The sequence below is a fragment of the Melospiza melodia genome, chromosome 27, assembly GCF_035770615.1.
Source record: "Melospiza melodia melodia isolate bMelMel2 chromosome 27, bMelMel2.pri, whole genome shotgun sequence".
NCBI classification, from domain to species: domain Eukaryota; kingdom Metazoa; phylum Chordata; class Aves; order Passeriformes; family Passerellidae; genus Melospiza; species Melospiza melodia.
In genome coordinates, this window is record NC_086220.1 from 6,651,179 (window position 1) to 6,678,235 (window position 27,057).

Sequence of the window (27,057 nt, forward strand, 5' to 3'; positions counted from 1 at the left end):
CGGCTGAGGAGCAGCGCCGAGCTGAGCCGGGTCTGCCCAGCGCCGGGGCACCGAGAGCGGCAGCGCGGCCCCGCCACGCCGAGCAGGTGGGTCGGGCCGAGCCGGGCCGGGTCAGATGAAGAAGCGCTGCCCGCTGTGGCCCCGCAGCCCCGGGCGGGACGGGACGGGCGGTGGCGGGGGTGCCCCGGCGGGCTCAAGGGAAGGCACCGTGTCCCCGGTGCCCTCTGGGGTCCGGGCATCCCCCGCCGGGATCACGGTGGCGGGACAGGGACGTGGCTCGCCGGAGGGCTCGGTCCGCAGCACGATGCGCACCGCTTTCCACAAGCAGAAAACCGCAGTCTTGGGCCGTGCCCCTTTGCCAGAAGTTGAGAGTTTGAGCGGTGTTTTATGAAGAGAGTGCTGAGGCTTTATCCGACCAACAGACCCGCGAGTAAACCATAACCAAATGCTCAAATGTAGCACAGGAAAATTTTCAGCACATCTGGAGTGGTTTCTGTTTTTCCAGAGATTCCCAGCGTAGCTATGGGAGAGGATTCTAAGCCTTGCTTTGTGTGTGTGTGCTAGACAAAGACTCGGAAGTCACAGTTTGGATCTCACATTAAAAAACAGCTCAGGATCTTTGCAATTTTCTTTTTCCTCAACACAGTTATGTTTCAGATTTGTTCTCTTACAGGTAACTCTTTACTGTTTTCTTAATCCGTTTCCAGCTCTGTACTTGTGGTTACCTTAACCACTGACACTTTAATGAGAACTCATGGGGATGTTGGATAAACTTTTCCAGTTCGCCTGGGTGAAGCGTGGTGGGAGGAATTTCTCTCCACAGGCTTGCAGCACAAACGGATGGGATGTGTAATAGTTATGTATCTTCCTGGGGCAGGATTTGATACTGTGGTCTCTTTACTTAAATCTGAACTTGCTGTGTTCATTGTTTCCCGGTTTTGAAAATGATGAAGGAATCTTTCCAAAGTAGAAAACCTATTCCTAGGAGCAGAGGAAAGGGCGAAGCTCTGGTGGCTGTACAGACTTCTAGGGAGGAGTGTAGGGACATTCCTTTTACTTTTCTGACTCTTCTACCAAGCATTAGAAATCTGTGGCTCTCCTAGCTGCCCAGATGTTGGAACTGCCTTTTTTCCCTGATTTCCTTTGTCAATATGTGGTTTAACTTCATGATAGGCAAAGAGGAAAGAGGAAGTCTGATATTTCTTCTATCTTATTTTTGTGCCACCCTTTTTCCTAACATGGAGACTGTATTGTTCCCTTGCTCTTCTTGCTGACCACTTCCTTTGAGGCACAGAATTGTCGGCGGTAGTTTTATTCTTACCCAGCTCGGTCTGTAATTTTGCACACTTTTTAAAAGGGTGGCATAGCACAGGAGACAAAAATATAGGTGATATGGTCAGTTGTGGGCACTAATTATAGCAGCTGCTCTACAGCACAAGGTGTGTTTTGGAGTGTGAGCTCCATAAACCTGTGCATAGGGAGTGGTGGGACACACTGAAGGCAGGGCAGTGCTTGGAAACAGCCAGAATTCCCTAGCAGGAAACCCTGTGAGCTGTTCCACGATCTCAACTTCTGTCTTGGGTTTTTTGAGATGCCTCTTGGGGTAAAATCTGTGCTTTTCCCCTGCCTGCAGGACAGCATCTGAGAGGTGAGCAGCGTGCTGAGGGTCACCGTGGTTCCCCAGCCTTTGGGAGGACGGGAGGTGGCTGCTGTTCCTGCAGCACATTTCCCTCTGCTCAGCTCCTGCTTTGCACTGTGGTTTCTTCTGGAGCAGGTGCTGGAATAGCTCTTCTGTCCCAGAGCACAGCTGGCAGTGGGATTGCTCACCTTTTCCAGGTCATCCTGTCCTGGGAGGAAAGGCAGGAGTCTGTTTCCTGGCTGCTGTCATCATGGGTTTTTGTCTGTAGTGTACAGTCTTGTATGACTGTAGGCAATACTCACTGTTGTCAGTTGATTTCTGAGGGCTTTGAGTTTAGCCACGTTCTTTTCTGGCTTTGGACAAAGCAGCTTCAAGACTGAGGTGAACCCTTAACTGATGGAGCCAGGAAAAACTTCCCTGCAGGCAGGTTACCAAAATTCCCAGTGCACCAACTTTGGAAGGGCTGTGTTCTGCTCCCAGCCAGGACTTGCTTGCTCTATTGCTTGCCTGATGAGGTAAGGTGCTTTCTGCTGTGTTCCTAATTGCAGCTGAGTTTCTGCTGTTACACGGCTGGCTGCTGTTTGAAACGCCAGCAGAAAGGTGGAAAAAATTGATTACTCTCAATACCCAAAGTGTTTCCAACACCTTCTCCCTTAAAAAGGACTTTTATGGTAATTGCAGCACTGATGCACAGCATTTTCATGGTGGTGCACCAGGATCCTCATTGATATCTGTAGGATTTTTGCTGCCTGTAGCTTATGTGAGGCTGTGCTTGATGAGCCACAGTTGCTGCAGCAACCTCAGGAGAGAAACAGGAGTTAAACTTTGTTGCTCTGCTTCACCTTTTGTGTGATGAAAAGTTACCCAGAAAACTGAGGTCTGGCTGCTCTGAATAAAAACTAAACCTCTTAACAGGACAAACAGCTCCATAATTCCTTTTAATTGCTCAAGTAAGGAATCGTTTCTCCTCTGCTGTTCAGTATCCCTGGTTGAGATGTTGAGATGTGCTGTTCATGCCCAGGTGCTCTGGCAGGAAGGTGCTGCCAATGATGTTTGCAGCTCTGCTCAGGGTGCAAGTGGCTCATTCCTTAAGGGACTTTGCTTCTGCTGAAATAGGTGCAATTTCTATGGCCAAACAGGAAAAATTCAGGGAGAACTTCATCAAAATCAACTTAAGCATTTTACTCAGGTGGGTTTTTTTTTCAAAAGGAGGGGATAGCTGTAACCCTAAATACCAGCTGTATCTAGGAAAGGGAGAAGACCAGTTGTTAAAAGCTTTATCAGTAGTATTTAATCTTCAAATTACTACTACCAGGAGCTTCAGGGTCACTTTTAAAGTGAGGTTGTGGCAGAAGGGCCAAGCTGTACAGGCTGTTTTGGTTTTTTGGCTGCTCTCTGGGAAGCTGCAGCCACTCACCAGCGAGGAGGGGACATTTCCCACCAAGGCTGGGCTGTGTTTACTGGGCTCTGTCTGCTCTGAGGTGGGAAAAGGAAAATACTTCATTCTGCGGAGATGCAGTCGCTGAGAAAAGTCCTTGGTCTTTGTTTCTTCTCTTCCTTCCGTTTTGCTCTGGTTTTACCAGGTGTGAAATACAATTGTCAGCAGCTTACACGGAAGGGGAATGTCAGTTTTCCTGTTGAAGAAAATATCAAGGGTCTGATTGTGAAAGGAAAGGGGAAATTGAAGAATGCCACATGGCTTCCACCTTCCTGTATTTCACCCTGGCAGAACTGGCCACTTTGTCTGCAGATACTTGCTAAATGGAGAAAGATTTTTAACAAATGATTCTGCCCTTACTCACAGGGACCCACCAAGAGAATAATATTACTCTGGGAGGAATCAGAAGGACATGGTCATTAGGGCTAAATTAAGAATTATTTAATAATGTCTTAACATTAAATCTGAAGAGTAATGGAATAAAAATCCTGAAATTTATGTTCTTGTTCTGAGTCTCACTTTGATTTGATTTGGCCTGTGGTGATCTGATTGTTAATATTAATACATTTCATTTTTTATTTGCCTCTGAATATGTGTTGGTAGATCGTCCCCCACTTGCAAACTGCAGAGTTCTTTTGTGTGAGGTATTTTGAACTTCACAAAAACAACAACAAAAAAAAATAGATATTAATTCTGGATCCTAATGCTTGGTGTCATGGCTGGAGCAACAGTTTGTTGATGTTTATGGCCAGTCTGCCCAGTGCCAGTTCTGCTCAGGAATATAAATTATCCTCCAGCACCAACTTGGTGCTGATGCCAAGGACATGATCTTGACTGCTTCCTAACTTAGCTTTGAACATCTGAGCTGTGAGGAATGAGGAATGTGCTGCATCCAACCTGGAGCTCTTGGCAGCCCCCAGTGTCATGAATCCAGTGACAGAGAAGCCAGCGCAGGTGACTGGACAGCTGGAGCTGTTTTCTCTGCACAGGAGGGGCAGAGAGAACTCTGAATAGCTCGAGGAAATGCTTGGTGTTGTTTGAACAGTCAGAGATCTGCTTCCCTAGTGCTTCCTCCAGCACATGTTACACTTGACCCTGCCAGCACTCCGCGCCAATAGGAGTCAAGTCTTTGTCCCCAGTGGTAGATTAAACTGCTTGCCCATTGTTGCAGGTCCAAGATTTTCCTCTCTCACCCTGTATAAATGACTGCTTGGATGTGCAGCCAAAGTAAATATGAGCTAATAAAAACTAGAGATAACACATTCAGAATAGTTGTTACGGACTAACTGTAGCACAAAGAGGCACAAGTTTTGCTGGCAGCTTTTCTGCTTAAGTCTTGAAGCTCAATTACCTGAAAAAGAGTTGGTATGGATCAAGTACAACTTCCTTTCTGTTGCAAAAGGGGAAATGTATCTGCATTCATGTGTATCTTCAGAGTGGGAAAGGCATCTGTTAGGCTGCTGAGGCTCTGTTAGGCTGTCGAGTGCTTGCCTTGCAAGGTATCACCAGCCCCAGGTGAGTCCTGCCTCACCTGAAAGCTGGAAGTGCTGTGGCAGGGCAGGCAGCTTCAGAATACCCTTCTGTATTTCCCCACGGTCACTTTCCTTGCTGGCAATAAATGCGTTTTTAATTGACTTTTTCAGTTCCTCAGCACACAGCCCATGAGGATCACTGCTGTAAGGCAACACTGAGATCTGTAGTGTGCTAGGGGTTGGAAGGAATGGAGATATTTACATGGAATTTACGTGGATATTTACTTTTGGAAGTGCCCCAGTTTACAGTAAAGAGAAGAATGAGATTGGGGGAGTATCACAGGGGAGTGACAGAGATGGGATTGCCCCTGTATTCCTGTGTGCTGTTGGACACCTGAGTTACAGCTGGTGCTGTAGTGAGGAGCTGCAGAGGTCTGTATTTATTTGGGATTAAGGCTGCTTTAAGTGCCTGTGTGTTACCTGCACACACACTCACTGTGTGTCTGGAGAGGGCTGACCTGCTGGAGTCCTTCTGCTGTGGCTTTCTTTGCTTTTCCCTTCCTGAGACCTTTGGCTCTGGATCCAGTGTGGTCCTGCCCCCTGTCCTTCAGCCCCTTCTGCAGTGGAATGCTCTGTGATGACCAAAAAGAGAGAACTGAGGGCTGAGTGTGTGATAAGGCATTAAAGGATTAATGGCTACTGAGCAATAATTACCATAAATTATGCAGGCTAAGCCCAGATCTAGGAACAGTTTTACCTCTTTAATTCCAAGCCAGTCGTGGCTCATGCTGACAGCACACCTGGAAATGAGGTAACTGAGTAATCTGCCCACATTGTTCAGATCTGCTGGGGCTTGGGCACAGACTTAGTGTGTGTTTTCCCTGCTCCTGGGCAACCTTTGTTCTCCTGCAGCCAGGAAGTCTCCCTGATGGGATAAGACAGGGAGCTTCTGTTCCTTTCTTGAGCAGGACGCTGTTAATTCACCTGCGGTGCCACTTCCCTGTGAAATTCCCTTCCCAGATGCAAAGATCTCACTGTTATTGCAGAATGAGATGGAAACACTTCCAGTGCTGCCTGAACATGTTATTTAGGTCAGTTGCAGGGAAGATGGCAACGTGAATCAGAGCAGTTGGAAGAGAAAGAAAGTCATTAGAGAGCACCTTGATATCCCCTGCCAATGTGGGGATTTTCTGTGCTGACGCAGGAGCCAGGCTGGAGCAGGAGCACACGTTCCTTGTCTTGTGCTCTTGGTGTGGTGCTGTGGCTGGGGAGCTGGACTGGCAATGAACAGACCTTGCCTTTGCCACTCTCTATCAGCACCCAGATCTAATGGTGGGTGCATGAGCTAATCTCTGAGAGAGAGAGAACAAAGTCTCCTCCTTATCGCTGTGGAAAATGAGATATATCAGGATCATTGTCCTGAGTGCGTCCATCGTGGGTGAATGAGCCTCCAGAGGGTGGTTTCACAGAGGCATGATCATCATCTCGTAATCATTGACAGCTCAGGGGATGTTCCCATCCCAGTAAAGGGCATGTGGTGCCCAGTGCACTACAGCAGCTCCCAGGGAATTCAGCAGAATTCATTCACCGAGGGCTGTCAGGGATGGTGGGAAACCCCTGAAAATATCCCACTGGGCAGGGCTCTGCCAGGCACTCTGTTTCCCTTCCCAAAGGAAGTAGCCTGAATTTACCCAGTGCTCTGTAGAGACCTGTAGGCTAAAACAAATTATTTTTACACAGTAGGAAACATTGAGACCAACCTTAACTGATGAAGTAATTTGCCAGCTTTTAGCCTCAAGGTCCCTATTCCCTCAGGGCTTTCCAGCGTACGTTTCCCAGAAAGATTCTCTTGGATATGTGCTTTTGGCTCATTACTAGCTGCTTTATTTTTCCAAGAGCCAGCTCTCGTTAGCTTCGTTCTCACAGCATTGTTTTCTTTCTAGAAGAAGCTTTTGCTGGCTCTCCTAAACTATTGCATGGGAATTGCTTACTAGCTTACATTTTTTTTTGTTTGTTTTGACCCAAAGCTGTGCTTTTCTCCCCTCTGTAACACTGCCAGCATAATTTCCAGTCTCTTTTAAGCATATGTTTTGCAATAATATCTAAAGTCTTGGCTCCAAGTAAGTGCCTTACAGAGAGATTAGTATCTTCTAACGAAGGAATTGAGAAGCAAATAGTGAGAACAAAAGCAATATCTTGAGAGCCTGTAAGACTACCCTGACCTTTCCCAAAGGCCTCAGCCTGGCCCTCAGTGTTGAGCAGATGGCAGAAATCAGGGTGGACTTTGATTTGTGGGGGCCTCTGCCTCGCTGCTGTGTTTGCGGGAAATGTGCTCGGCACATTGTGGCCATCTGGGCTTGACTGTACTATTCTGATAATCCCCAGGGAGCCTTCTCCAGCAAAGCTCATCCTTGATGGAAGTCCTCTCTGGCTGACCTTGTGGAAGGCTAGTATTAGCAGTGTGGGGTTTTTGACATTTGACAGCAGCATTGCTCATAGGAAGAAAATGGGAGATGCTTTGTCCTGAGCAGGAAGGTGGCACTCACCAGGTATCCGTGTGGGCACACAGCTGGAATTACACTAGAAAGTGAGGAGATTAGTGTTAGCATTTTCTAAACTTCAGGAGGAAGTGTTACAGGAATGCAAAGGCCATCAGAAAACCAACTGGAAAATTGCCTTGCTTTAGATGGGAGAACCAGATGGGGGGGGTTGAACCTGGAGCTGAGTCTCAAAATTGCTCAAAAGGGAGCTCAGTGACCATTCACAGGGAGACAGGAGTCAGATGAGGGGGTCCTGACAGGAGCTGGGATCTTCATCTGGATCTAAGTGAAGGTCTGCTTTTCAGAAGAACTGAGCTGGCTTTGTCTGACATCAAAAGAATGACTGGGTGCTCAGCATCCCTGGAACTGAGAGGTCAAAATATATGCTGCCAAATTCAAGAAATGAGGAAAGAACAAAACCAAACCCTCTGCCAGAGTGTGTCCTGAGGCTGGAACTGCTGTGCCTCAGATATTTGGCATTTCAGGTGTGGGGAGGTGTATGGAAGATTGAGTGGCCAGTCCCAGGGGCAGTGCTGTGGGATGTCTGCCCTACCCTTTGCACTGTGTGCCTGGTTTTGCTCCTAAATCACACATTTCTGCTCATGACCCACCCACACCATGGGCTGTTGGACCTGTGGCACCCATTCTGCTCCCTCCTGCCTGTCCCTGGCCACTCACAGTGACAATCCTCAACCCTTTTCCTGACCTTCTGACTCTTCAGCTGTGGAGCATGTGGAGCTTGCTCCGGGCTGCTGGTGACTCCAACTCCCAGCAGAGTCTGTGATGGTGCCACAGAGGCTCCTCTGCGCGTCTGTCCCGTGGCAGTTTGTCCCTGTGTTGTAAAGGGACTCTCCTGCCTCTGGCTCTGCTGGCCAGCCCTCGTCAGCCACACTCTTGAGAAATCTTAGTGGAGATGTCGACCTGGCAGATGGAAGCTGTTACCTCATTCCACAAAAATGCTTTGTTATTGAGAAAATGGAAAAACTGTCTGAGGTTTGGGAGCTGAATAGAGTCATTGGTGTCTGTTTTAACCGCAGTTTAGTGGTGACTGCTCAAAAGTTCCCCTCTCTGAGCATTCCCTTTTCCTACACCCATAATCTTCAAGCCATTGGAGGGCTGTGATGACTTAACTCATTAGCTGAGCAAAAAAATGTTGAATGCTGCTGCGTGCTCTGCAGAAACTTCACTAAAACCTCAACATCTTCCAGCAAAACAGAAATGATGAGCCAAGAAATAACCCTTTGCAAGCTGTTGGCCAGAGAAGTGATCCCTATGGATGCTAAGCCAAATTTAACCCTTTTTATACAGTTTCAGCTGGGTGTCTTGTGTACTTGACTCTGAAAAGCTCTCTGAAGATTATTCTGGAACTTCTTGGAGAGAAAAGACATGCTTGGAGACTTAGGTTTGTAATTCTTAAAGATGGGTATCTGAACCCCAGTCCTGAAGAGAAATTTCATTAATTATTAAAAGCAGATTTCAGCATTGTGGATTTGAGAGAGGAAAAACTAAAAATAAGGATTGAAGTGTTTGCAAGCTAGTTTTTGTATTGCTGTGAATAATGACTTGGCTTAGTCCAAAGAGCACTAACCTAAACACAGGCCTTGTTTTACTTAACAGATATTTGTGAAACTGGCATCTGATATGGAAGGTTCTCTTTTTGAGAACCTTCCATAAGCATTAATCACCAGCACCCTGAAAGAACCTAGAGCAACAGCTTTTTGGAAATAAAATGAACTCTTTATTTATGTATTTTTTAAACTAATTAATCTTGGCAGGCCAAATGAATGTCTTCCAGCTGCTACAGATGGTTTTCACATGACTAAATATTTTGGTGTGTAGAAAAACCTAAAATAGTGGAACCACAAGATATTAAGTATTTAATTATTACCCTGGAATGTAAATATGACCTTGATATTTTAAATTTGTTTGCCCAAATTTCAAGTGTTCTCTTAGAAATCCATCAAACAATGCAGTTCTGACCTTGTTATCTGTGAATCAGAGTGACTACTCAGCATCTTCTCCAAATTTATTTAAATATCAGAGTGGGTTTTAGAAACAGGAATTTGCTTAACTTGTAAAATAATCCCAGCTGCTTGAGGCAGAACCCAGGGTCAAGTTTTGAAATGTAATGGACTAGTTCTGTTCTAGATCCCTCCTTTAAGGTTTAACCATAAAAATCATTTCTAGGTTCAGCTCTGCCTCTTAAGGTATTAAGGAAGTTTTTTAATATGAAATACAAATTGTAAAAACAATTAGCAGTTCTTTTTTAGCCTGCATCTTACCCATTTAGAATGTGTACGTTGTTCCTATAGCTGTAAAGCAACTTTAATTCTGGAATGATCCAAGCCCACAAGATTTCCTTCATTTCTGTTGTGGTTCAGGGCATTTCTGCGTGGCTGCAGATCATACACAACCTGAGGCTTCTTGTGAAAAATGTCTTCTTGTAGTTCTTCTAATGAAACAAAAGGAAGGGAATCATATAAAAAGTGTATCTGAAAGGCCTAACCTTCAGCACGGTTGAAGACAAAAATTCCTCTCTGAGGTCCACACCTGATGTCACTGTTTCTGGGTATTGCTCAGGATGGGAAGACAACAAAAAAATAATAACATGGGTCCTGATCTGTCCCTGAGTGCAAGGACTGCATTTGGCAGCATCATGAGCCCCAGTACCACCCTAAACTCCTGATTTTTGACCTCACCTTGGAATTCCACTACCCTCATTTACGGAAAACGCGGATTTTTCCTTTCTTAAGAACGAACCCATTTGGAACTGGTGCATAACTTGCTGGTGCTGCCCTGTCCCAGCTCAACCCCAAGTTTGGATAGCAGGAGCCGCCAGCAGAGGCATGGTGTTGGTTGGGGAATGACTCTGGATTAGCTGTGCTCTGTGACAGCACAGCACTGTCTGTGTTACCGGGTTGGAAAGCACCTTAAAGACCATGTCCCTCTCTTCCTTCTCCTTTTCCCTTTTCTCTTCTCCTCACAGAGTAAGGATTGTGCAATCTGTAGGTGCAGGTCTGTACCCCACGTTGGTGGCTGTCACAGTTTCCACTGACAGGGGTATGTGCTGCATCTCCAGAGGAGAAGAAAGATGGAACTTGGGTCTTGGTTCCATTTTTAGTTCTACAGGCCATGCCCAGTGCCAGAACTCTCTGAGGTGCAAATCCCAGGAGGGAGATAGCATTACTCCCTGACCTGTGGGTATTACAAGGGTAAATAATGTTTTTGCTGCTGACAGCTGTTAGGGAATTGAGGAAGCCACAATCCAGTGAGAGGTGTGGGATGGCAGCTCTGGAAATTGAGGACTTTTTGCATTAATGAACTTACACTGGATCATCACATAGCTGGTGTCACTGAATTAGAGAATCAGGGAGCTAAACTGCTAACCAGGTGAATCTTTAGTTTGTGTCCTTAAATTTGGATTCTTTATTCTCATCTTCCTCTTTCCTTGGCACATTTTCAAAAAGAAAAGGCAGCATCTAAATCTAAAGGCATTTCAGTGGCTCCCTTTAACTCAGAAATTGCTGAGTGCCTAACTCAGAACATTCTGGAATACACAGACTAGTAGTGGAACTCACCAAGAGTCATTAAAAGCAAAAAGTGCACAGCGTGTTTTGCATCTATCTCAGCCAAGAAAAGTTTTATTTCTGCTATTTCACAACGCTATGCAAACACCATATAACTCACAGAAAGATTAAATCTGGCCCAATGTGCATGTGCAGAAGTGTTGGATGTGTTGCTTTTGGAGAGCCCAGAGCTGAGTGTGGGAAATCAAAACTGCATGTCAGGTTGGTGAAGGTGCACAGATTGTTTTGTGCTTCATGCCATGTAAAACAGCAATAACTACAGGATGATGAAATAATGCTGTCAGGTCCTTGATAGCTTGCAGTTTTCATTTTAGAAGATGTAGAGCAGAACTTTGAATAAAAATGGAAGAGGGCAATGCAGAGACCTTGAATAATGAGTAAATCAGGATGTTTGAGCCACAGTGACCCTTTCAAGTGACAATCCAGGTTCTGCTGCTCACCTTGTTAGCACCTGATTGGTAAATCAGGCTGATAATGATGTTCATGAGTTTTTCACTTTATGTTACGAGTTTTGCTTCTTCTCTTTTGTTTTTGTTTTCTGTCATCATGACGATGAGCAATAGAAAGTCTTTGGAAATGAAATACATCTACACAAAACTGGAATCATGTCTCTTGTGAAAATTTAGAGTAACTTATTGCAAGTGTCCGATTTCTAGTCACAAGTAATGACATTTAAACCCCTGTAGGAAACACAATCCGTGTGCTGATGTCACCCTAGGTTTATGATATGAGTGCTTTTGTTGCTGGACAGGCACTTGAGTGTCTGCTAGTGAAGTGATGATTTACTCCTGAGAGTGTGTGGCTGGTGGCACCTGCTGTACCTGGCTGAGGTGAGGTAGAGGAGCACCCTGGCACAGCTGGGTTCCTGCAGCTCCATCGCTGTCAGCAATGCAAGGTAACACAATTGGGCTGAGCTTTTATTCCCAGGGTTTGCCAGTTTGGGACAAACAGCTTGTAAATGGAGCACTTTTGTTCTGAGCAGCTCCAGAACAGAGGGAGGGTGTTGGCTTTGCAGTGAAGCCCCTGATCCTCAGGTTGCTTGAGCATGTGAACAGTTTTGGGAACTTTTTCCCAATAGTCAGAGTGTGCATCAGCATCAAGGAGTGTGGAGCACCTTCCCTGCAGCAAAGAAATGGGCATTGCTTCCCATCTGCTGCTTCAAGGGCTGAGACTGCAGCTCTTCTTGGCCTTCAGCTGAAAGTTGCCAAGAGAGAAGCCTCTTAGAGACAATTCTGGTCTTTCTGATCCTTTTTAACCTGTGGCAGATGTGCTTCATGTAGGATTCCTTGTAAATCTCAGATGTGAATTAGAGAATGAGGCTCTGTAAAGGAGCCATGGACCTGGATCAGGGACTCTTGATGTTACTTTTATGTTCATGTGGGATTTTTTTTTTTTTTTTCTGTAAAGGAGCAGCTTTTCTCTCTTTCTGAGTTTTTAGGCACAGTGCACATGGTTACTGAGCTGCCTGCCAGCAGCAACTCCAGTTCTGACATGGACATGTCCAGTGGGCAGGGGCATGGGCTTGGAAACTCCATGTGTAGCTGGATGATATAAAGGCATTCCTACATTTTGTGGGCATTTGTGTCCCTTAAAATAGCTGTTTCCACGTAGTCTTTTGGATGTGGCACAGTTTTCCCTTTCATGGCTACCACCAAGGCTATTCCTGCCCAGAAACAGTAGTGCATGTTGCATCTTGCAAATTTCCTTTTAGTGCTTGCAAGGAGTTACTTTGTAAAGATATTATGCAAAATACGTGACAATTGCAACTGATGGCTTCTATTATTTAAATTTTTGCAGCACTTAAGAGTAATTTTAAAGGTGTCAGTGAGAATGGTTTGAAGCTCTGTATTGTGGGATCTCAGCACATCAGTCCTGATGTGCAGAATGACCGAGACCACCCTTGGGGGGCTCGGAGGTCCTGGAATGTTGCCAGAAGTGTCTGGTGGCTGGACTTTGATCCTACACAGGAGACGACACCTGTATGAGGATGGGAGAATCTCACTGGGATAAATGGTGAAGGGATAGGTTAATTTTAGTGTGAAACACAGGGTTTAGGATTTCTGTACAGGGGGGTCTAGAGAAGTAAGATGGAGGAATTGGGGCGTGTCCTGTTCTTCTTCTTCTTCTTCTTCTTGGCCTCCATCTTCTGTGGTGATGTTGGCACTTTGGGATTGGTCCTTACTAAAAGTGCACCTGTCAATAAGGGTGAAAGGTATTGGGGAAAATAGGTAAATATCTCATACGTAGTTTTGGGTATAAAGATTGGTGACCGCCCCGGGGGCTCTCAGTGTGCTCATGGCTGGCTGCTGTGCAGACCTCTGTCGGGCCGAGAGAAAATCTTGTAGATAAAAACTAATAAACACTGAAAACCGAGAAAAAAACCCGAAGACTCTTTTCGTCCTTTGGAGCGCGGGCTGTCCAAGGCCATCCCGAGCCTTTCCAGGCCATAAAAACAGCCGAGAACGGGACACTGTATCATGAAAATAAATGACACGTGCTGGCCAGATCACCTGGCAGAGAAGTCTTCAGTCACAGAAGGGAGCTTGTTTCGCTTTTACCCTGGCAGGGCAGTGGCTGGAAGGTGTTCTTGTCCCCTTGGTGTCCCCTTGGTGTCCCCTTGGTGTCCCCTTGGTGTCCCCTTGGCTCGGCTGCGCTGCCCTTGAGCGCTGCCGTGTTTCGGAGGGCTGCAGCTGGCACACGCAGCATCTCCCTGGCAACAAATGATCCTCGGTTTTGTTTCGGACAACCATCAAGCCAAGCCGTTCCCGGGGTGGTAACATGAGACAATTTGTCTTTAGCCAGCGCTCAGATTTAGAAGCTGCTCGCATGCTTGGTGCTGCAGGGCTGGCATTGCCTTGGCTTGCAAGGGACACGAGCAGCTGTAAAAAGCACTTTATAGGGAGAGTGTCCCTGTTCCTTGGGCCAGGAGCCAGCACAGGTGGGGAGGCCCTCGGGGATCTGGGGCAGAGAGAGTGCACAAATGTCACTGCAATATCCTGTCATCTTTCTCTTCCCTCTGCTGATTTTAGAGACCCCCCCCAAAAAGCACAAAACTCAGATGCACATCACCTCTCTCCATCAGTCTGCTTATATGCAAGAAACCAACTGCAAATGATTCTTTGGGAAGCAAATAATCAAATCGGAAGAGGGAGCATTTTGACCAAATTTGGTGAAAAAATTCACTTTGCCCTTTAAGTAATAGGCGTGCATTAAATAAAGCATGTCTGGGATATGTGTCTTTTCCTGCTACTGGAAGTCAAAGTTGCTTTGTTTATTGAAAAAGAAACGTGAAGCTGAGCAGAGCCTTGATCAGCAAAAGAGCTTTCAGGCTTGGTGGGGAGACAGGGAATAGGGACTGGGTTCAAATTGTACAGGTTGGTTTTCAGGACATGAGCTAAAAACACCATCATAGGGCTGTGTCCAGTGCTTGGGGCAGTCCCTTGATTGCCTTTTTGGGCAAAACAGAGGTGTAACCTCATAAGGATCTTTTGTTAAGGACTGCAAAAAGCTTTGTAAATACTGACTCAGAAATAAGAATGGCTTCATCCTCAATTTAAACAGCAGCTGTCTCTAAGGGAAGGCAAAGTGCAAACTACAGTGTAAGGATTCAGTTGTGAGAGAACTTCAGGGAAATAGAGCGGAATTACATTATTCTGCAGTAATATCTACGTTGAGATGCACAGGCCCCAAGAACTAGCAACTAGAGCAGTCAGATTATTTTTTGTGCATATAGGCTGTGATGTCTGTTTGAGTTGCAAGATTCTTGTGTGCTGAGCTGATCCAAGATGAAGGTACATTGGCCTCAGTGTGCAGTTAGTCATTTCCTGTCACGCTTGCATGTTTGAATTCTGTTGTACTGCATATGACCTTTATTTTGTGGGGCAAAGAGATCTTGAAAGCAGGATTGCCAGGAATCCTCAGATTGTTAAGTTGGATAAGCAATGAGGAATTGATATGGCTGTGTGTTACAGGGGTATAAACCAATTCAAAATTAAACTTTCAGTGCTAGATTGTAGCATGCTCACAACGTGCTTATTGAGAGGAATTGCACACCTGTCCCTTGCTCCTTTTTGAGAACTGACAGGAGCAGCCCTTTCCCTGGCCTGCAGCTCCTGCTCCTGGGATCACACCAAAGCTCCTGTGATCAGTCACATTCCCTGAAGCTTGGCTTCAGCATCTTTCTTCCTCTTATGGCCACTGTGACCATGTGTGCAGCTGCTGCCCTCAGCCAACCCCTGCCTCAGCGGCGGCTGTGCCCGGCTGCCAGTGTCCCCTGCTTGTCACTGGCACGTGGCACCACAGGTACCTGTCACGAGGAGCCTCTCTTTCCTCTGCAGCCTCCCCAGACCCTCCCCTGGCATGGTTTTGAGCCATGGGTTTCTTAACTGCCTGACAGAGCTGGCCAGAAGTTTCTGGAGTGTTCCTATCTTGCTCCTCTGCTCTCAGACTTCTTCCATCTGTTAATGGTCTGTTGGAGTGTTATGGGTCCAAAGTGCCCAAATGACTTCAAGTCCTGACTTCCTGTTGAGTGCACAGAATTTGCTTACTTTGTGCTCATTTTGAATAAGATTAACAGTTGATCTCTTGAGCAAACATTCCAATTTAATGTCAGCAGAATGACATAGGCTGCCTGCTCTGCGTGTTCCCAAATAGTTTTACTGCTGTTAGCTACACCTCTGAACGACCAAGATTTTGTCCAGAACCTAAAATACTTAGTTAACCCCTACAGATGTTTAGTAATAAATTTTTAACTCTGAAATCATTCTCTCTTTGTTCCCTTGGCAGAGTTTTTATTTTTGTTGTTGCATAGTAAGGACTCTTCAGCTTCTTTCTCAGACCCTGGTAGAATTAACTTTTCTTAAAGAAAGTAAGCGCAGAGCAAGGGCTGAATTAAGGCTGAAATGTCTCTTGTGCCTCTGCCTGTGCTGCTGGAACCTCAGGAGCCAGCACAGCAGTGGTGGCAGCTTTCCCTGCTCACCTTGGACCAGGTGTGATGTCCCTGTCACAGTTTGCTGCAGGCACCCCCGGGCAGGCTGGGGGCTGGAGGCAGGTGTGATTTTCTTGCTGATTGTATTCTGTTTAAGAGTACAATCAGACATTTATGGGATAGGTGTGGTTTTGGCACTGTCCTTTATCTACATGCAGAGCTGCCAGGAGCAGTCTGTGATATGGCTTTGTTCCTTGGATGGGGCAACTCAAAGATCCCTCCTGAACAATGGGAAACCCTTATTTTGTCATTCCAACACTGAATTAAAGTCATGCAACCGTTTAGGTCTTGTGGTTTTCTCAGATTCTGCTCCTTTAGTTTTAACGGATTCTGCTGGCTTTTCCTCACAGAGTTGTGGGCATTTTCAGGAAGCTCTTACCTTGCTGACAGCAGGTTATTTTATTTGAAATGCAAGGTGTTTCTTTAGAGTGCTGCCAGCCGTTTTACTCAATCTGTTGCACAGCCTGGAGCAGCCCATGGCAGCTCTGGGCAGGAGGGTGTCCTGCCCATGCTTGGGAAAGGCTGAGGCACAGCTTGCTCAGCACAGCTCCGTGTGTGCACCTGGTGGTGGAGTGTCACAGACATCTTCTGTGAAAAATCCTTTCCTTAAGATTTTTTCTCCTGAGAAGCCTCAAAAACAAAATGTAATCATTGATTATCTGCTGCTGTGCAATGCAACAGAGGGATCTGTGACTGGTCTCATAGAGTTGTTTCTAATTAGTGGCCAATCACATTGGCCTGTCCAAGCCACAAGCCTTTGTTATTCATTCCTTCTTTTTCTATTCTTAGCCAGCCTTCTGATGAAATCCTTTCTTCTATTCTTTCAGTATAGTTTTAATATAATATATATAATAAATTAATATAAATCAAGCCTTCGGAAACATGGAGTCAGATCCTCATCTCTTCCCTCATCCTAAAACCCCTGTGAACACGGTCACAGTGGAGGAAGGATGTGGCCATACACCCAGCTGATCTGCTTATCTGCTGCCTCTGAGGCTGCCTGTAAGAACCAAACTTTCCCTGTGTGTTGGAGAAATGAGCTGCAGCATCCTCTGGCTGTGCTGGTGATGGGGAAGCTGCTGTGTGAGGCCTGTGCCTGTCCTGATGGTCCCTGCAAATAATCTCCTGCTTGCCATGCTGGAGCCCTTCCTACTTAAGACTTCAGAGCTGTTCTGGGCAAGGCTGAGGCTGGAAGGCAGCTTGGAGGGCAGAGCTGAGGGCAGGAAGTGACTCACTGGTGCTGCAAGCAGGAGGGTGAAGCTCTGATGCAACTGTGCTCCCAAGGGTGCCCCATGCAGGCTGGGGCACTCTGGCACCTCTCCCCTGACAGCCCTGGGGATGCTGCAGCTCTGCAGCAGTGCTGGTGGCTTTGGGAGCAGAGTGGCAGGGCACAGGTAGGCGTGAGAAGTGTGGAGAAACCCTCCCAGCACGCCTGCCCCAGGAACCTGGGCTGGGCTGGGGCCAGGGTGCACAGTGACCCTGTGCAGATGGCCAGAAGTGGTGTCAGGAAACGTGGAATGAAAGCACTCCCAGCATCACAGAGGGGCTGGAGCTGCTCCTCAGAGCCAGCAGCTGGTTTGCCTTTTAGGGTCGGCAGCAAGCAGAAACAATTTCATGCGGATTCCAGGACCCATAATGGTTCTGGAAAGCTAGCAGGAACAAAAAGTGTTCTTCTCCTCTGCTGACCTTGGAGTGCTTTGGGGACTGTCTTTCAAAGCCATGTCCCTGCAGGGTTTCATCCTTACATGGGGAACACTTGCCTGTCCCAGTGAGGTGGTGCTTTGTCTCTGTGTGTCTGTTTAGGTGTGAGCTGCAATTGCTTATATTTGTGCTCAGACAGCGGGGAGGTGAGAATAGGCAGGGACCTGACAGACAGTCAGAGGCAGGTCTTTTCCTGTGTCCTGGAAAGATGAAGTGTTTCCCTAGGAATAGCCCCGTGGATTACTCTGGGGTGACTCTGTGGAGCAGCTGGTTGTGAGCTGACAACAAACAACAAACTGGTGTGAAGTTACACGGGGTACAGGTTCACCACACGCGCAAGACTCCACACCTAAGGAGTTCATTGTAGCAGGAACCGTCTCAAAAAGCAGTTAAACTCCTCAGTGATTGTGTGGATCAGGCCTGCTCTGTCTGTATTGCCTCCTTTGCATAACAAATCCCTGGTTTATTGGTGCTAAAATTAATGCAGTGATCTCCTGGGGCTGTTGCTAAGCCGTGGCCTGGGACAATGACACCAGGGTGGTGTTGGGTGCATGTTACTCTCTAATTAGAAAGTGGACTTTGCAGTGCTTCCTTGACAAATTGCTGACCTTTTCCATACATGAGGCTATTCTGAGCTCTGCTCCAGACTGATCAGATTTGCATCGTGGAGCACTTTGAATGCTGTTTGTGAGTGAAGCTCTTGTTCCTAAAGCTGTTTGTTCACGGGCACAGGAGAAAATCTGAACTTCCTTTGCTCCATGAGCACAACCACATTTTTCAGGGAACTCCAGGGAAAGAGGAGGCAGCTGGCAGGCATATATCTGTGTTTATTTTTGCCCTCCAACAGCCAGTGAGACAGCTGAGCAATACCCCACATGCAGCTCCACCACCACCCTGTACAAGGTTCCTGCTTCAGCAAGCCTTGTGCCCCCAGACTGGAGCCATCTGGCAATGCACAAACACCCCATTTACAGCTGCAATCCCATCATTACATGGCAACACCTTGGTTAGCATTGGAGGGCGTTGCTGCCATCAGCCCAGCACACTCCACACTCAGCTGATGTTTGCAGGGTGGTGCAGAGGACGAGCACGGGCTCCCTGGCACCAGAGCATTGCCTGTGTTGGACCTTCTGTGTCTGGGCCTTGATTAAATAGGGTTTTAATGCATTTTAAAACTCTCTGTCCTTCATAAGGAAGGCAATTCCCAGGTTCATCATTACAATCACGGTAAGAATCGTGGGCTTTTCCACTATTTCTTTTACTCCATTTCTTTTGTCCCACTCTCTTCTTCCTGTCTCACAGCACCACATCTCAGGGACGGAGATGCTGCGTTTGCTTTGGTGCTGCCCAGCTTCAACATCCCTGCCCAGCTCTGCATCTGAGAGCAGAACAAAGGGAGCAAACAGCTTATCTAACACAAATAGCCCTGAGCAAACTTCCTGGGCCTGTTCTTGTTCTGTGGACAAGGCAGCACAAAGTTTGTTCCTGTGTGCAGCCTTGGCCATGTGAGGCTCCTGGGCCTGGCTCTGCTGCACCCCCAGCCTGGGGAGCCCTGGTGTGAAGTTCCATGGGGTTACACTCAGCTCTCGGCCCCCAGTGTGCAGCAGGAACACAGATTTGGGAAAAAACTGCTCAAAGTGTCCCACTGCTTTAGGGTCCTCCTTGGTATGTCATTCCTGGAGGGATTTGGTTTTCACTTCCTTTTCTAACAGCATCAGGGTCAGGGTGGTGGTGCTCAGGAGGATTATTCCTCATCACTGGTAAAATCCCAGCCTTCTTCATTCAGGTTGTTTTTTCCTTCCTTTGTGTTTTCTGATGTTCTCTGACCACAGAGCTGAAGTGCAGCCCATTGAGAAACATGGAAGTTCCCTGCTCTGGCAGTGCCTTAGCCCCTAATGAGCAGGAGTGCTCATCACAGCTCCTCTTAGTGCAGACACACCTTGGAAAGTTCCCTTCACCAGGGCTGGGACAGGGGAGGAGGAGAGCTGGAAATTTCATTTCATTCTTTGCCAGAGAGAAATGTCCCAGGTAGCTTCAGGGAGCAAAGGCAAGGGGTTGGCACAGAGGGCACAGGGGGTGAGAAGCAGCCAGGAGCTGTGTGGGGGTCAGGGGAGCTGCTGCCCAGTCAGGGGGGCACCTTGGGGGTGCCCCAGAGGGGAGGGACACTGGGGGAGCCAGCACAAGGTGCAGTTCACCCTGAATCTGCCTCGTGCCCAGTAACAGAGTGGGCATTGCCTTGTGCCCGGTAACAGACTGGGCATTGCCTCGTGTCCAGTAACAGACTGGGCACTGCCCTGTGCCCAGTAACAGAGTGGGCATTGCCTTGTGCCCTGTAACAGACTGGGCATTACCCAGTTCTGCAAGCACAGGGCTACTGGCTGGAACTTTGGGGGATATTTGGTAGAGCACTGGGTTCACAAAACCCCCATGTGCCTGCCTTGTGCCCAGTAACACACTGGGCACTGCCCTGTGCCAGTAACACACTGGGCACTGCCCTGTGTCCAGTAACAGACTGGGCATTGCCTTGTGCCCAGTAACAGACTGGGCACTGCCCTGTGCCCAGTAACAGACTGGCATTGCCTCATGTCCAGTAACAGATTGGGCATTGCCTCGTGTCCAGTAACAGACTGGCATTGCTCTGTGCCCAGTAACAGACTGGCATTGCCTTGTGTCCAGTAACAGACTGGGCACTGCCCTGTGCCCAGTAACAGACTGGGCATTGCCTCATGTCCAGTAACAGACTGGCATTGCCTTGTGCTCAGCAACAGACTGGGCATTGCCCTGTGCCCAGTAACAGACTGGCATTGCCCAGCTCTGCAGGCACAGGGCTGCTGGTTGGAGCTTTGGGGGGTATCTGCTGTAGCTCTGGCCCCAGCCCGTGCTGCTGGCAGGGACAGGCTGTGGAGCTGCTGCCACAGGCACAGCCACCCACGCTGGGCTGCCAGGCTGGAGGGCACGGGGCGGGCATGGCCTGGGTGGCAGCTGGTGAGAGTGTCTGAAAAGGAACTTTGTTCCTCCTCGGTTGGTCACGTAGCCATGTGGGAGCACTGGATTTATTCTCCATCAGTCCTATCGGCACATAGCAGGCTTGACAACAGCTGGGAGCTGTGTGGCTTGGCCAAGAATAGCCCTGGGGAGCTCTGGGCTGTGAGTCAGAGCTGTCTGGATCGGCTCCTGCCCCGAGGCTGCCTCCCAACCTACAGCTGGCTGTGGGGAGGGGGTGCAGGCGCTGGGAGGGAGCTCCCTGACCATTAAATGCTTAACTGCAGATTGAGCTGTAATTGCTCCTTGTGAAGTGAGTGGGTTTGTGAAGAACTCTGCAATGGAGGTGCTCTGCTGCTGACAGCTCCCGTGTAATTCAATGGGCTTGTCTACACTTGACAGCAGCCCGGGTTAAAGAAGGGTGTGATTTTGCAAGTGGAAAACTCCATGTTTAGGAATAACCAGGCTGAACCAAACAGGAGGAAGATAGTCTTGTTCTGGGGTTAATGCTCCAAAGAAAGCAAAGTAGTTCCACAAACCTGTTGTCCGTGAGGGAGATAAGCAGCAAGGAGAGATGTCAGATCTCCTTCATGCCAAGCCCCAACAGGTGCTTGTGGAACACCCATCTGCCCCTGTAGCTTCTCCCTGGAGAGTGTTTATAGCTGGAACAACACATGCAGAACAGTTTGCTGGGACAAGGCTCCACAGCCAAGGCACAGAGCAGAATGCCCAATTCCTGCTTCCCTATGGAGCTGCTGCTTTTAACCTCTGGAGAAGTTCCAGGGTTTGAGCTGCCAGCAGCCCCTCAGGCAGAGCTTCCAGCCACTGTGAGGAATCTGCTACACACCATGCAGGGCTGAGCGTGGGTCTCTGAAGGGCAGCTGGGCACACAGACCTCCCTTAGGGTGCCTGGCTCTCACACATCACAGGGGACACACACCCCCATGGCACGTGCATGGTTTTGGTGCCAACCCAAAACTTTTCATGCAGGAAATTTCTCCCTTTTTCTTTTACACTTCACTTCCCAGGATGGTAGCAAAGCTTAGCTGCATGCTGACATGTGCAGGTTCTGACTGGTGCCAAAGTTCTCCAGCTGTGAAGTGGAGAATAAGCCTGAAGGCCCTGATGTGTGCAGGCTCTTAGGGAAGTGCCTGCAGCCCCAGAGCAGGAGCACAGCATGGAAAGTTCTTTTCACCAGAGCTGGGAGGGAGAGGGGGAGAATTGGAAATTTCATTTCATTGTTTGCCAGAGAGAAAGGTCCCAGGTAGCTTCAGGGAGCAAAAGCAAGTGGGGTGGCACAGAGGGCAGCAGGGGGTGAGAAGCAGCATGGGTCTGTCCCCTGTGCTGCCAGCAGCTCTCGGCTCACTGCAGGGACTCTGGAGCTGGCAGGGTTGCACAGGGACATCTCAGACAGCCTAAACTCATGCTGACCCACACCTCCCTGATCTCAGCAGGTGAAGGAGCGCCTCAGACCGGCACCATGACCGAGTGCTTCGACTGTGACAACTGCAAGGAGTCCCTGTATGGGCGCAAGTACATCCAGATGGACAATGGCCCCTACTGCATCCCCTGCTACGACGCGCACTTCGCCAACACCTGCGACGAGTGCAAGGAGCTGATCGGCCACGACTGCAGGGTGAGTAGGGGCCCTGCAGAGCAGCAGGGTGAGCAGGGGCCGTGCAGAGCAGCAGGGTGAGCAGGGGCCCTGCAGAGCAGCAGGGTGAGCAGAGGCCCTGCAGAGCAGCAGGGTGAGCAGGGGCCATACAGACCAGCAGAGTGAGCAGAGGCCCTGCAGAGCAGCAGGGTGAGCAGGGGCCCTGCAGAGCAGCAGGGTGAGCAGGGGCCCTGCAGAGCAGCAGGGTGAGCAGGGGCCATACAGACCAGCAGGGTGAGCAGGGGCCCTGCAGAGCAGCAGGGTGAGCAGGGGCCATACAGACCAGCAGGGTGAGCAGGGGCCCTGCAGAGCAGCAGGCCAGCTCCCCAGCCCTCTGCTCCCTGCTCATGCTGGCTGTGCTCCCAGGAGCTGTACTACGAGGATCGCCATTACCACGAGCACTGCTTCCGTTGCTTCCGCTGCGACCGCTCCCTGGCCGATGAGCCCTTCACCTGCCAGGGCAAGGAGCTGCTGTGCAACGACTGCTACTGCAGCGAGTTCTCCTCCAAATGTGTCGCCTGTGAGAAGACTGTCATGCCAGGTAGGAGCAGTGCAGTCTGTTCCTGGTCCCATGGTGTCAGTTGGAGTTGCAGGTCCAGCATTAGAGCAGCATGGAAGAGTTGGGTCTCTGTTTTCCTGCCCTCCTGTCCTTTGTTTGTCCAGCAAGACTGCTGGGCAAGCTGTGATCACCACAGCAGCCCCATCTATCTGTTCCCCTTTTTCGTGGGGAAGTGAATGAGGGAGGAGATAACAAAGGGTTTCCTGGGCATTTTCTGCTGTGTGCTAACAAGAAGAGACAGAATGACTGAAAATGTGTGAGTGTCTCTGGAGAAGGCCTGAGGCAAAGGTGTGTGTCTTTATTTGGCTATTTTGGCACCATCTTCAGATGTAGGTTACGTCAGGCATCTCTGCCATGGCCTTTGTGCCAGTGCTGGGGATATGTTCCTGCAGCCCTCCCCTTGTGGCTGTGCTGTGGGCATGAAGCCCCTCTCCAGCTCCATGTTCTGAACTGCCACAGGGAGGGGAACATAGAGCCAGGTGTGCAGGAGCACAACTCATACTGCCCAGGTCCCTGTCCCTGTGTGTGTGTGTGTGCTGCTCTCTTGTGTCACTGCAGGGCTCTCTTTGCAGGCTCCCGGAAGCTGGAGTACAATGGACAGACCTGGCACGAGCATTGCTTCATATGCAGCAGCTGCCAGCAGCCCATCGGGTCCCGCTCCTTCATCCCAGACAAGAAGGATTATTACTGTGTCCCCTGCTACGAGAGCAAGTTCGCTCCTCGCTGCACTCGCTGCAAAAAGGTACCTGAGAGCCCAGAGCCCCCAGCTGTGCTGCAGGGACAGCTCTGCTGCCTGAGCCCTGTCAGAGGCAGGTTCAGGTGCCAGCACCCCAGCTGGGCTGTTTCCCTTTGCCTGTGGGCCAGCAGCACGTGCTCTCTTCCTGCAGACCCTCACCAAGGGAGGAGTGACCTACCGGGATGAGCCCTGGCACAAGGAGTGCTTTGTGTGCACGGGCTGCAAGACCCCCTTGGCTGGGCAGCAGTTCACCTCCCAGGATGACAACCCCTACTGCATCAAGTGCTTTGGGAACCTCTATGCCAAGAAGTGCAGTGCCTGCACAAAGCCCATCACAGGTGAGCAGAACAGCTCTCTGAGGAGCCCTGTGATGCCTGGGGTTACTTCTGTCCCTAGTGGGGAGCTGTGTCCTGTGGGAGGACTTCCCTCTACCCACAGGTAAAGACTCCAAAGGGATTTCTCAGAGCATGATCTCAAGTCTTTAGCTTGCCTTTCTTGATAGTGATGACCATATCCTTTGAAAAGGACAGGGAAAACCTACAGCAGCACCTGGTGCAGGGTAGTCTGGACCTGCTGTACCTGCCTAAGGCAGGGGAAGTGAGGGATCCTCTTCTGCAGACCCCCCTAAGAGAGTCTGGCTTCCTTCCTGCCCTCCCCCATTTGACCTTCCCCCTTGCACCTCCCAGGTTCTTGCTGCTGGGAGGGCAGGAGAAGCTGTGAATCAGCTGGTGACTCAGAGGATGATTCTGGCTGAGAACAGCTCTCTGGCACCCACTTCCCCCTGGTCCTTATCAGTTTGTGGCAGCCCTGGGGAGAAGAGGGTCACAGCTCACCAGTCCAACAACTGCCAGCAGAGAAAGGAAACTCCTGTGGAGCCTCTGCAGGAGCCTGGCCTGGGCTGGTGGCAGGATGGCTCTTCCCAGGATTTGATTAAACCTCTGGAGAAGTTCCAGGGTTTGAGCTGCCAGCAGCCCCTCAGGCAGAGCTTCCAGCCACTGTGAGGAATCCTGCTACAGACCATGCAGGGCTGAGCGTGGGTCTCTGAAGGGCAGCTGGGCACACAGATCTCCCTTAGGGTGCCTGGCTCTCACACATCACAGTGGACATACAACCACGTGGCATGTGCGTGGTTTTGGTGCCAAACCAAAACTTTTCATGTTTGAAATGTTCTGTCTGACTTCATCCTGTCCCAGCTCCTCCTAGGGGAGAAAATCATGATTCTGGTCCAAATGTGTCAACCCTGCAAAGTCTGCTCTGAAGCAATTTTAGGGACAAGCACTAAAAAAACCCACCAGAGTGGAGATTTGCATTATTTGATCCTGGGCTGTGTTTTGTGTGCCACCACCAGTGCCACGTGTGAAGACCTGACCTGGAGATGATCAGTCTGCTCAGGAAGCTCATCCAGTTTCCCCAGAGTCCCTGACCCTGCCCTCTGTCCCTCCCACAGGTTTTGGTGGTGGCAAATACGTCTCCTTCGAGGACCGTCACTGGCACCACAACTGCTTCAACTGCGCGCGCTGCAGCACCTCGCTGGTGGGGAAGGGCTTCATCCCCGACAACGACCAGATCCTGTGCCGTGACTGCAGCAACGACCTGTGAGCCCCCGAGGGCAGGCAGGGCGGGGCAGGGCCTTCCTCTGCTCTCCAGGGCCTTTGTGCCCCGTCCCCAGCAGCGCTGCGGGGGCAGAGCACGAGGCACAGGAGATGGGGGCTGACCCTGAGCTGTGGTGTGTTCAGGGGGCTCCTGTGCCCCCTCCCTGAAGGCTAGAGTATGCTGTGCTATGGCTCTGTGCAGTCAAAGGTAAATAAAGCTGAAAAAGGAGCTTTGAGACCCCCCCACATTATTTACTCTTTTCTTTTTGCTTCCAGTCTAACCAGGCACGAGCCCAGGCCCCCAGCTGAGCAAAGGGCAGGAGTGGCTTTGGCACTGGGCTGCTGGAGCTGCGTGCTGGCAGATGTATTCACCCCTTGGCACTGCCCTCTCTTCTTTCTCCATGTGCTTCCCTCTCTCTAGGTGACACAAGGCAGTGGCCATGCAGCTTGGCCATGCTGGCTTTGCACAGCCTTCCCATATGCACAGCTGGCCGGGGCATGAGGGGCACTGTCTTCTGTTCTAGAGGTCTGGGGACACCAGGCTGGAGTGTGGCCAGGAGAAGAGCATGCATCTTGTCAGATGGGATCCATCTGGAATTCTGTAGCACCTGAGTCTTTGCAGGCCAGACCCTTTGCTCAGCACCTCCATGGCAGTGGTCTCTTAGCTGTAAATGAGGAGTTCCAGCCACCTGGAGGTACGGGGCATTCAGCCCACCCACACCTACCCCATTGCCATCCACCTGTGCTCACCTCCATGGCTGGGGTGGCTGATCCTGGGAGTGCTGATGCTCAGGTGCATCAGGCAGAGCCCTAGAGAAGGGCATGCTGAAGGCTGAGAGCACTCAGGGCTTTAATTCCTTCTCCATCCCTCTCATGAGGATCCATCTATCAGAGCACCAGAGATAGTTAATTCAGAGAAGGGAGAATTGCCCACAGACTGTGCCTGTGATTAGCAGCTGCTGGGAGGGTCTGCAGGAGCACAGGGCTGCAGCACAGAGAGCAGCTGAGGGGCAGCAGGATTTCCACAACCTGCTCCTCCAGGGCTGCCTGTGTCCCCAGGGGTAGGCAGGGAGTGGTGGCTCCTTCCAGCCACGCTCATCCTTCCCTGGGTCCCAAACAAGAAGCAAAGCAAAGATGGCACCTGGGGGGTGGGGGGGGATGACTTTGCATTGCCCAGTTGGCCCTAAATGCAAAACAGGTTGTCTTGAGCCATCCCAGACTCACATGAGGCCTTGAGCAATCCCTGCCCGATGGCTGAGCTGGCCCTGGGCTGAGGCCCCTCCCAGAGGGATGCTCATGCCTGCCTTGTCTCTACATCTTTCTGCTTCTGTCTTGCTGGGACACTTTTGCCAACCCTGCTTTCCTGCTTAGTCAGCCACATGCTTTTCTGAAAACCTGTTCTTGTGGGTGTTTTCCCTTTTGTACTCATTTGTCATGAATATCCATCATTTTGTACACAACTACAGGATAAAGGGGCTAGCCCCCCACCCAGGCTTCACTTAGGAACAGAAAATGTTATGCATGTTGAAGTGTTATTACTCTGTGTTCAGATCCTTGTTGAATCCTTGTTTGGAAGCTTTGATGACAGCAAATCAGAGTTTGTGTGTTTGCTATTATGAGAGGAGCTTGGAGCCATCTCCAGAAGGAATTGTCCTAAACCTCAACATCCTCTGTATTTCCTACAGCTTTATACAATAAACAGTTTTCGTGACATTTTCTCTTCTGTGTGTTTTGAACAGCAGGCACAGGGCAGAGTGCTGAGTGTGTGCTGGGCTTTGCTCAGCCTTGCCTCGCCCCCACTCCTCTGCAGTGGTCATGCCTGCCTTCCCAAAGCACAGCCCCATCACTCCTGCCAGCCCTGTGGCTGTGGCACAGCAACAGCATCTCCTCCTCCTGCTGGGTGCCTCCTGGGGCTGGGGATGTCTGTCTGTCCGTGCTTGTTGTCTGTCCAGGACAGGCCCCAGCAGGACATGGGGTGCTGCTCTGTGCTTTTGCAGGCTGGCTGTGAGATCATGGGGATGGCTGTGGTACCAAGCCAGCCCTGCTGTGCAGAGCTGCCTGCCCTGCAGTGTGCCCTGCTCTGTGCAGAGCTCCCAGCCCTGCTCTGTGCCCTGCCTGCCCTGCTCTGTGCCCTGCCTGCCCACACCACATTCCAAGGGCACTCCCTGGG

The 27,057-nt window shown here is 49.7% G+C and overlaps 1 protein-coding gene across 4 annotated transcripts; it reads left to right on the top strand.

Annotated features, from left to right (window-relative positions):
- Positions 1–3: 3 nt before the first annotated feature.
- Positions 4–26,600, top strand: FHL3 (four and a half LIM domains 3). 4 transcript variants are annotated; one of them, XM_063177266.1, is made up of 6 exons: positions 4–86; positions 21,801–21,982; positions 22,367–22,541; positions 23,132–23,301; positions 23,447–23,633; positions 24,743–26,600. In XM_063177266.1, the coding sequence occupies exons 2-6, from the start codon at positions 21,827–21,829 to the stop codon at positions 24,892–24,894; spliced, it is 840 nt and encodes a 279-aa protein (XP_063033336.1). In that variant the 5' UTR covers positions 4–86; positions 21,801–21,826; the 3' UTR covers positions 24,895–26,600. The 4 variants fall into 4 exon arrangements, with proteins under 4 accessions (XP_063033336.1, XP_063033337.1, XP_063033334.1 ...); XM_063177267.1 differs by having other exon boundaries at positions 24–86; positions 21,798–21,982; XM_063177264.1 differs by lacking the exon at positions 4–86 and adding an exon at positions 11,426–11,571 and having other exon boundaries at positions 21,798–21,982.
- The last annotated feature ends 457 nt before the right edge of the window (positions 26,601–27,057 follow it).

Excerpts from the sequence above, each read along its gene's own strand:
- FHL3 (XM_063177264.1), top strand. Across the intron at positions 23,302-23,446 it reads GCTGCACTCGCTGCAAAAAG|ACCCTCACCAAGGGAGGAGT; the intron begins GTACCTGAGAGC and ends CTCTTCCTGCAG. Across the intron at positions 23,634-24,742 it reads CTGCACAAAGCCCATCACAG|GTTTTGGTGGTGGCAAATAC; the intron begins GTGAGCAGAACA and ends TCCCTCCCACAG.